Source organism: Varanus komodoensis, unplaced genomic scaffold (genome assembly GCF_004798865.1).
Source record: "Varanus komodoensis strain SLA01 unplaced genomic scaffold, ASM479886v1 scaffold1, whole genome shotgun sequence".
Classification (NCBI taxonomy): domain Eukaryota; kingdom Metazoa; phylum Chordata; class Lepidosauria; order Squamata; family Varanidae; genus Varanus; species Varanus komodoensis.
The window spans coordinates 110,569,627-110,579,799 of NW_025335268.1; the positions used below are offsets into that span (position 1 = coordinate 110,569,627).

The 10,173-nt window shown below is 39.8% G+C and overlaps 1 protein-coding gene across 5 annotated transcripts in view; it reads left to right on the top strand.

The window, feature by feature from the left end:
• LOC123028578 (methylcrotonoyl-CoA carboxylase beta chain, mitochondrial-like) overlaps window positions 1-5,059 on the top strand; it is a 54,065-nt gene extending 49,006 nt beyond the window's left edge. The window contains exons 14-15 of one of the 5 annotated variants that reach the window (XR_006415711.1): window positions 1,932-4,331; window positions 4,994-5,059. Coding sequence is in view for 2 of the 5 variants with exons in the window: in XM_044440588.1 (XP_044296523.1) it covers window positions 1,932-1,956 (25 nt within the window). In the remaining 3 variants the exon portion in view is untranslated. Of the gene's footprint in view, window positions 1-1,873 lie in introns of all 5 variants that reach the window. The other 4 variants (XR_006415707.1, XR_006415712.1, XM_044440608.1 and 1 more) reach the window with 4 other exon arrangements.
• Window positions 5,060-10,173: the final 5,114 nt, after the last annotated feature.

Genomic DNA, 10,173 nt, shown 5'->3' on the forward strand with positions numbered 1-10,173 from the left:
ATTGTAATCTCATTGTCACTGTATGATTGACTGACATTCCTTTATCTGTTCTGTATGTGATGACCTCAGAATCTTATTGTAATGTCTGCATTCTGTCATCAATTGCTCTGTACCTGTATATGTGACTGGGAGGGTATAAAATACCCTGTAGTTGTATTGACACTTAGCAGCGAGTTTACTTCTGCCTGCCCGGTAATGCATTATCGTGAGTCTACCACGGGAACCTGGGCCAAACAATAAAGCCACAGATGGTCTGGACAATTGATCTTTCCCATGAACCCGAGTTTTATTTCCTCCTCACGAATTGAAATTCCGGGATTTTCTGACAGTATATAGTCAATTGCAAGTGCATAATATGTGCCACCAAACTGCATTCAGTTTCCTGGACATCTGTTTTGTCTATCAAAATATTACCTTTTGAATGGTCTCCAGGTTATCAGGGTTGATTTTGGTTATGAAGTTTGTCTCAGTACAGGCATAAAAATCTTCACCCACAGGGTATACATTGACCAGAGCATTGTCAGTGACCTCTACACCTTGGAAATAGGAAAAAAATCTGCCAAATAGAACCCATAAGGGAATAGATTACTTCTTCCACCCAATAGAAATCTGGATTAGCCTCCAACAATAAACAATTGTTTTTCACCTGGAAAATATATTCTTGCATGGATCTGGGTAAGCATATGTGCCAAACTCTGTTATTACTACTCTTTTTTCAGTCATTGCCCTGACATAGGCATCAGTCCGGATAAACCTATAAAGGAAACAAAATAAAACCACTTCATTCAATATCTGTTCTGCATTTCAGCAAAGAAAGTGGCTAACAAAATACAGATTAAGAAAACCTTAATTAAAACATTAAAAATAAAATGTAGAAATGTAAAAAATAAAACATAACATTTTAATGTTTATTTTAAAAAATAAAATAAGTAGCTAATTAAAACAGCCTGCTCGAGGAAGGACAGCCAAGAGGGTGCCAAGCTAGTTTCCCTTGGTAAGGAGTTTCAGAGCCTCTGAAATTATTTACTCTTGCCTCCCTATTAAACATGCCTCTGATGATGGCAGTGCCAAGAAAAGGGATGGGGGGTGTAAATTGGTGTCCTGCAACAGCAGAGGGTTGGAACCAATGGCCTTCATGGTCCCTTCCAACTGCACTATTCTATGATTCGATACTGAATGCACTTACATGTTGCCAGTACCAGTATGGTTGTTGCTGGCTCAGGCACCACTTCTGTTAACATGCACAACATTTACCCAAGACGGTAAAGGTGGTTATATGTGGTTATATGTGACAGCAGTGCTGTGCCCCCTTCCAAAGTTCAATATATAGATGATGTGCAATTCTAGCTGTCATTTTCCCCAACTTGTCCCAGGGAGGATGTGGAAACCTGGAATGACTATCTAGAAGCAGATTCAGTTGAATGAGGGCAAGCAAGCTGAGGTTTAATCCATGTAAGATTTTGAGTGTGGAAATCTGCTGATTTGGACAATGGTGTGAGGCTGGTGTTAGATGGCATCATGCTTCCTGTGAAGGATCAAGTGTATAGCTTGGGAGTTCTCCTGGTCTTCACAATCTACAGAAGTTGAGGCAGTGTTATCACTTGCAGAATTGCCTTTCTCATTTTCAACTGATTCACCCCATCAAGAGAAAGTAGTCCTTTTGTTCATGTTCCAGCTATATCTGGACTAAGCTGTTGTAATGTGCTCCTGTATGGGGAGGCATTTAAAAATAGTTCAGAAGCATTGACTGCTGCTTTCAGAGGCTAAGCTATTAGAACATTTAATCCATACCAGCAGACACTGCTTGCTAGTTTCTTGTCTTGTGCACATTTTTCCCATTCTAAAATGTTGTCATGCCTCTCTTAAATCCTAGTTGCTGACTGTAAGAGCTATAAGTTAAAGTATGCTCATATTTTTTGCCCTGCTCCCAGTGCTGTTGGCCCTGCTTGCCACTAGAATGCAGCCTACTCAAGAGCTGGTCTGAAACTGAATTCAGTCCTCAAGCTGAAAGAGGCTCTACATCCCAGCACCAATAATGAAAGCTGAAACCTCAGTAACCAAAGTATGAGTTATCAGGTATCCTTTATTCAATATTCAATGTGGTTCACAATTCTTGTCTTTTTTTCCAAAACACCTGTGCAAGCAGTCCAAATGCATATTGGTTTTGGAACAGAATAATTGTTAATGTGGGTTTGAGTTATACAAGGAGATAAGGAATGTGGAGTTGGGGGATGCAAGCCCTTGTGTTGGGCTTGACTGTGGACAGTGGAACATAGTAAGTCAAAGTGGGAAAGGTTCTTACCTTCTGTAATAAGTGACATGACCCTCCTTAAAGTCAAACTTATGAAGCAGTGCTTGGCCATCAAACAAATGATAAAATGGTTCAGAACCAACTTCAAATAATCCAGGGCCACATCTGAGGAGACTGCCTCTGAGCCAGACTGGAATCCTGCCTGTTTAGAAAAACAGCAAATGTGGTTGTGAAATTCTGAGGAAACAGAGCACCTATTGGAGTTAAACTGTCTGAAATCAGGTTCTGCTAAACTTTAGTGGCTAAGCTATGAGGTAGGTGACCAACTGAGTGACAAATGGTGATGACGACGTGTGTGCCTTGGCTCAGTCTTCACTTATTCTTTCCATCTGAGTGTGGTGTAGTGGTTAAGAGTGTGGGGCTAGGACTCGGGATTAGAGTTCTAGTCTCATTGACCATGAAGCTCTCCAGCTGACCTTGGGCCAGTCGCAGACACTCAGCCTGTGATGAGGCTTCTTGTGAGAATAAGATGAAGAAGTGAACCTTGTAAGCTGCCTTGGATTTCTTGCAAAAGGAGGAAAGGCAGCCCAGAAATGTTACCTAATAGCAGCAGCAATTAGCATCCCCATCATCACCATGTTTGTGAGAGCCAAGCTCTTCAGGGCTGGTTTGACAAAGCCTCTTGTTAAGAAATCCATTTTGTGTTAAGGTTGAATTGCTTGAAAGAAAGTTCCATGACATGAAACTAGGCCTGTACCCATTGATTAGACAACCTGTGAATGTTGTTCTGTGTTGATTTTGTCCACAGGCCTTCAAGGTAAGAGCTCAATTCTTGCCAAAATTAGATTGATCTTAGTTGCACTGAGAATTTTGCAGCCCCTCTCCCCTCCTGAAAGCCAAATAAGTGTTTCATCCCATTTGTGAGGCTTGTCTCTGAGGAAACTATTTAGCTAGGCAAGGACTGACTCACTTCACATTTGTCAAGGGCTGGGATCAGGGAGAGTACAAAGATTGAGGGGGGTGGGCTCCTGTTGCCATTTGGTCTTTGATTCTTCTAACCTTCAGTCTTCATCTGTCCGTGCTAAGAGGCTTTTGGGTCTGTGGATTGCAAATTAGTGCCTATCCTATGAGAAGACCATTACTAGTTAAAGTTTAGGATTAGGTAAAGGTTAGGGTTAGGTATTGCTTTGTTATTTTTCCATCTGGCATTGTTCTGAAGAATTTCTCTGGTCTCTCTGGTTTTTCTTTTATGTTCTCTAACATTTGTAGACCTTCTTACACACGTTCTCATTTTTAAATGTAAGTAAAATGCACATCAGTTTTAAGGTTTGTGTGTGTTTTATTCCATTTAAGCCTCAGTTTAAATTTAGAACCTTCTTGTTTGGTGATGCTATTGTTAAGCTTTGGGCTTGAAATGGAAGGTGTTGGCCCAAACTCTTTATTTTTGTACCTCAGGTATGTCCTGAAAAATCTAACCCTGAACAATGTGGATGTAACAGGTGGCAGCAGCCTACCAGCAATTACGTCTCTGTTGCTGCACTGTAGGGAATTGGGAGCTGAGCAACTCCCTTCCCTTCTGATTGTATATTCTAAGTAAACTACTTGTGTCCCCTAGATCAGCGGCAGTTCAATGCCCTTTGTGGAGCTCCTCAGCATATCTTCGACTTAGTCCGATGTGACGGAGAGCTGCACTCTGGAATCTGGCCAAGTCCCTGTCTTTGCAATCCTTGCTTCATAAAAGGACCAGGAAGAGTAGCTGCTATTCCTGGTGGTTGGGTCTTTAATTTTATGAAGCACCCACCATTTGCACTGGAGTGACACATGCACACAAAAGGTTCCAACCATTGTTCACATCCCTATTTTCTCTCAGAGATAACTGCGAGTCTTTCCTACAGGGGTGGGAATCTGCCAGAGGGAGGGGCTTGGCTTACAAGACCCTGACCCTAGGAGGAATCACACGTCAGGAGGCTCCTCAGGCCTGATAGACTTGATTAGACACCCAGACAGGAGATTCTGCATCCAGTTTAGGACTGAGCCTGAAATGTGAGATTTACATAACAGAGAACAAATGTCCACAACAGTAAGTTTTTACTTAATCCAGACAAGACAAAGGTGCTGTGTGTAGAGAAATCAACTGTTCTGAATTAGGGGTTGAAACCGATCTTACAGGGGGATGCACTCCCCCGAAGGACCAAAAGCACAGTTTAGGAGTTCTCCTGGATTCTGCTCTGGAGAAGCTCAAGTAATGATGGGGTCCAGAAATATGGGTACATTTTCTTGGCCAGATGCAGCTTTTTCAGGAGAGGTCTGAAGTTGCCTTGGTTGACTGCTATTGACATCCAAGCTAAAGTACTTTAATGGGGCTTACGTGAAGTTGCCTTGAAGGAAGTCTGGAAACTTCTTCCAGTTGTGCAGAATGTGGCCATATGAGTATTGATAAAACAGACCTTGTAACTCCTATACTGCATGCAGGACAAGCACCAGACAACTAGGATACTACAACAAATATCAGAGGAAATAAATGTTTTGTAAATGTCTTGGGTGGCATCTGGAAAATATATTCAGAAAAGTGCTACTTTGTTACAGTAATGATTTTCTATTGGCATGTGAAATGGCCTGCCAAATTGACTTTAATGGTATTTATTTAGCCCAACTGTGCACAAAATTTCAGTATCAGATAACACCGAATTTGTGGTTACAGCAGGGAATAAATGTAACATTTTCTTTTCTTTTTTTTTTTAGAAATCGCTTCAGTTTTCAGATATGGGAATTTAAATTTTGCTTCTAATTAAATAATTCTACAATTAAGAATGGCCAGAGTTTCTCTTCCTTCCCTCCCTCACATAATTCTGAGTATGACAATTATCAACTATTTATCTCACTCATCCTGGAATGGTTTGTTTGATCAATGTGAAGACAAATGTTCTTCAAATGTTCATCAAATGTTACCAAAGCAATGTGAAGAGCATTAGAAATCAACAGACCTGTGACATGAGCAGTTATTGGTGAGGACAGTTCTTCCACAGTCTCAAATAGCTTTTTGTAGCCACCGGCTGGGTGCTCAACTCTGAAAGGTTTTAAGAAAGCCAAGGATGAGCAATTTAGTAATTTCTTCAGCTGTACCCTCTATTATTGGATGAAGAACAGCTTTACACTGAACATGAATTGACCTGACCTGACAGAAGACAAGATAATCCTTGATCTTGCTGCCATTCCCAAAAAACAATTACTAGTCAGTCCCCTTTAGCCAAAATGCAGTTGGTTGTGTTTTCTGCTAGAGATATATTCCATTCTAGAATGTGCTGTTAGAAACCAGAATTCACACACTTTTTCCAGAATCCAAATGTGTGCAGGCAGATGCTTCCCCAAGAAGAAATCACACTAAATATGGAATAAATGTGCACAGATCCTGCCAGTCATTACCCTCCAGAGACATTGCAATCCTGCCTCATCACATGTTGAGCACAGCACAGATTCCATCTTTGCCATGAGCTAAATATCAGTCACAATTCTTAAGCTAGATGTCCAGTTATGCTTGCCCAGTGGAGCTTTGGATATACTTATTTTCAAACAGCAATTCAAACTGTTTGCCATGTCCCACAGCAAACTGCCTTTGAAAAATAGGGCCATGCAGTGTGGGCGTGTGAGTTCCTGCCATTAAAAAATAATGATATCAAATCTCACTAAGCATGCATAAACCTTTGAAAGCAACAGAAGAAACTTCTTAAGAATTCTACAAAAGTTTAATTGGGCATGCTTTTATTGGGCATGCTTTTATTTCAGAGCATCTTTTTTCCATCAGTTAAAAAAGTAGTTGCTTCTTGAGAATGTCCCATTTCAGTGCTCCCTATTGGATTTTCTATGTTCACTTCCCCCATAATATCCTGTAGAATCTTTTCATAATATCGTACGAGTCCCACAGATGGCAGCCGAGGAAGATGCATGCCCTCTTTTCTTCTGAGGAATATGCTAGCTTCAACCATCTGGTGGCAGGATTGCACTTTTGCTTGGCCACCATTTAAATGTCTATGCAGAGAAAATCTTAGAGGATACTTACTGACTGGACATTTTCTTGCAAGAAAGGATCAGAAATTTCCTGAGTCAAGTGCAGAGTATGGAAGTCAGAGATGTTCTCTGTGTATTTATATGAATGTTTGCCCTTACTGACAGGAGCAATAGCTTTAAAGAGACATATGAGCCAATCAGCTGGGCTCCAGGGAACAGAAGTATCTTTCACTACTCAAATCCTTCTGAAGCTTTATAAGATTTTGTCCTGCTGTTCAAAGGTCTTTGAATGTTTTCCAGAGACCTTAAATCCCCATGCAGAAGTGGATTACCAAGAAACAACAAGGAAAAGAAAGCAGACTGTAGTCACACAGCCTGTAATGTGCTTGCTGCTTAGCCATTACCTAAATGTCCAGCTTTGATGAACTGGCCCTTCAGCACACTGCTGGCCCCGACAGGCAAGAAAATATGCACTGCCCCTGGGTGCAGCATATGTTCAGGAGACATTTTGTTCTCTCTAATGGAGAATCTCTGATAAACACAAAACAGGAGATGGCAGCAGCTTCCTAGGTCAGTTCCTAATTTATCACTTCCCATAACCTCCCATACTTCTTTCTCAAGGCTCAAATTTTATTGCAAAAATCTATTTTTTTTCTAAGAAATATTTAAAAAACAACTGCTCAAGCTCAGAAATGTTTTATTGAATCTCTCTCACACACGGAAACAATACAAGCAGCACCTCAATCATTTTTAGGAGAGGCTGATGTTTGCACACATCAGCCTTAATACAGAAATGAAATCCTCAAATAACTGCAGTGGTGTTCCCAATAGAAGGAAGTGAAAAGTGGGAGGAATTAATATCTCCCCTTTCTGGAGAATCAGGAAACTATTGAAAGAGTACACCAACAACTTCTAATTCAACTCAAGAAATCAAGAGGATCATACTGACAAGGGGGAGCTATTATCCCCTTGCCTTTTGGTATGTGTGCTTTCCTCCACCCCATTTTTCAGTGCTTCTAAATTGTGCTATCAGGTTTCTCCTCTCTCTGATTCTTTCACTGGTCCTTTGTAACACTGCAGAAATTACCTGATAAGCAACTTCATCTGTCCAGTTTACATCTGTTACTCATTTCCATTCCCATTCCGTGTTCCTTTTGACCACTGAATCAGACACTGCAGTTAACTAGGTGAGACTATACCATATCAGACATGGTAAGAAAGTATTTGTGAAAAGCTAATAAAATCACAACAAATTGCTATTTGTGTTTGGAACAAGTGATGGTCCTTTCACAGTATCCTGTCATGTGGCAAAGGAAGGACAGGCATTGGTAATATTGTGAAGAGTGACTGACATGGACTTTTTTGCAGCTTTTGCTAAGTATCTTTCTAACCAATTGCTGCCATCCACAATAAAATCAATCTTCCAGGATCGGATGACAGGACAATCCATTATAGGTAAGAACAACACTATAGCAAGCCATGGGTTGTCAACATGACTTGTTCCCCAAAATAAGCAACCCTGTGGAGGTTAACGTTCTGGGTTTGGATAGCTGGATGCCTATGGAGGGTTATTGTGTCACATAAACCAAGTCATTGTTAAAACCAGGGTTCACATATAGCAAGAACCTACAAGAATCATAAGAATCTATACTCTGGGGTTAGTTAGTTATTTAGATTTCTAGGCGGACCATGTGAGAACCAGGATGCAGAGCTGAATAAGCTTTTAATTCCCTCATTCATACTCACAGATCTTCTGCCTAGTATGTAAACAAAAATGCCATTTTATATAATAAGATAATTGCATGGACAAAAAGACCCAACACACTGGTATTAATATATGCTATTAATATATTTGTTAAGTAGGATTCCCCCTCCCCAAAAGCTTTAATCAGTGCCAATCATTTTAGCAAACAGCATGTACACACAGAATTTTAGGGAATATTGAATGAGCTCAAAATAAATATATTCAATAAAACAAAAATATATTTTAATAGGAAAATCTGATAAACAATAAAATGGCTATTTTAACACAGCATGCTAGACTTCAGTACAATACATATAGATGCCATAGAAAACATGAAACATAATGTGGATGGCTTATTTTGGTAGATGTAACTTTTTCTTGACTGACCTTGTTTTATTAATTTCATAGAGAAAAAGAAAAAATTAGCTCCTCCTTACAGGGCTTAGAAGTAAAAATTCAAACAGTTAGGGTTTCTAAGAAGGTTCTTTTGGTTTATTCTTTAAAATCCTAATAAAAAAGGAAGAGGAAACAAAAGTGCATGGGATACGAGACTCAAACAGATTTAAAGTGTAGGTTTTCTCATTTTTTTCCTAATTTCCTTCAGAAAAATAAAACTGCCTCATAAACATTCTCTGTCTGTATTCTCATAAGTGACTTTTGAACACCATCAAAGGTGGCTGCATATAACTCAGTTGATTATGGACATCCAGTCGTGGGGTGGGAAGAACACAATGGCCAGGATGACCTTCATGCTTGCTTTAACATTCAGATGGTTAAAATCAGCTGTCTAAATGTTTTTCCCATTCTTCCAAGGAGGAAAGGGTTAGGCACCATCAGGATTTTTCAGAACATAGCAGAATCTCCTTCCCCGTTCCCACAGAACACTCTATCACTGTGCAGAATCCAAATATGGTTTTTTCATTGAAGCCCAGAGTACATTGAAAGAATGTGCCATCCTTACTTAGACAATCCAAAAAGAATGGCTAGTGCCTTAATAATAGTAACAATCTTTAAAAATAATAGTGCACTGTATATTAAACTGAAAAATGATCCTCTTAGAGAGGTGACTTTTTTTTCACATAACACTTTTTAAAGTATTTACTGCCAGCACAATTCCATGCACACTAAGCTGCTACTTTTATTGCATTACTGATATATTTTCTATGACCTACTGTTTTATCATTCTTCCCCTGCAGATATTCAAGCCTAATTCCAAACCACTGTAACTTGTAGAATTCAGAAATTTTAAGACAAACTCCTAGTGTAGATTTTGCTGTAATCAATAGTTCAACTACGTGCATGTGAATGTATGCCCAAATATAGGGAATGGAGGCTTTTATATAAAAGCTTAGCAGATATATTGCCCCTTTCACTTATCTGTTGAGCACATCTGTCCCCTTTAATCCCCCGCCCCATCCTCTGCTTGGGCCTACCAATCACACTGTTCTTCTGCCATACAGGCTTTTCAGGGAAATTATGGTCTACCTTAGTAATTCATTCATTTTACAGAGCTAAAGCAAATGCAAAAGGCAATTGCTTAAGAACAGTTGGGGGAGAAAGGTGCAGGGGGTGTGATAGGGTGAAGAAGCAGATAAGAGTTGTATTTATGTCATTCCACTAGTCTCTCCAAGTGTTTTGGATTACACTGACTAATCAAAACCAGGGGAATTACAGTTCTCCAAATGTTTGCCTTCAGGTGATTTGGATTACAACTCCCAAGAATCTTGATCACTGGTCATGTAGGCAGGAGGCTGATGGGAGGGGAATTTCAGAATATCTGTAATGCACCTACAGGATTTGAGTCAGTTTGTGCACAAACTGTCCTACAACACATTTTATAACTTCTTTAGGTTAGGCATTGCTTGCACTAGTGGTTCTGATAGTGGTTGTGCAACCATTAGCAGATCTAATGCAAGTACTACCTCTTATTTGCTTCTATAGTTACAACCAATATGAAACAAAATGAGATTTGTATGGAAAACCACCACACGATAAAACCTGAATGTAAACAAACCACTGCATGACAACTGCAATAGCCCAAGCCTTCTCTGTGAACTAGCCCATAATCAAGTATCAAATGCAGTCATAAGTTTGAGGTCTTCTGTCTACTACTATATCCCTTGGTAAAGCTATTAAAATTTAGAAAGGTTATCTCAATACGGTGGTTAGTGTA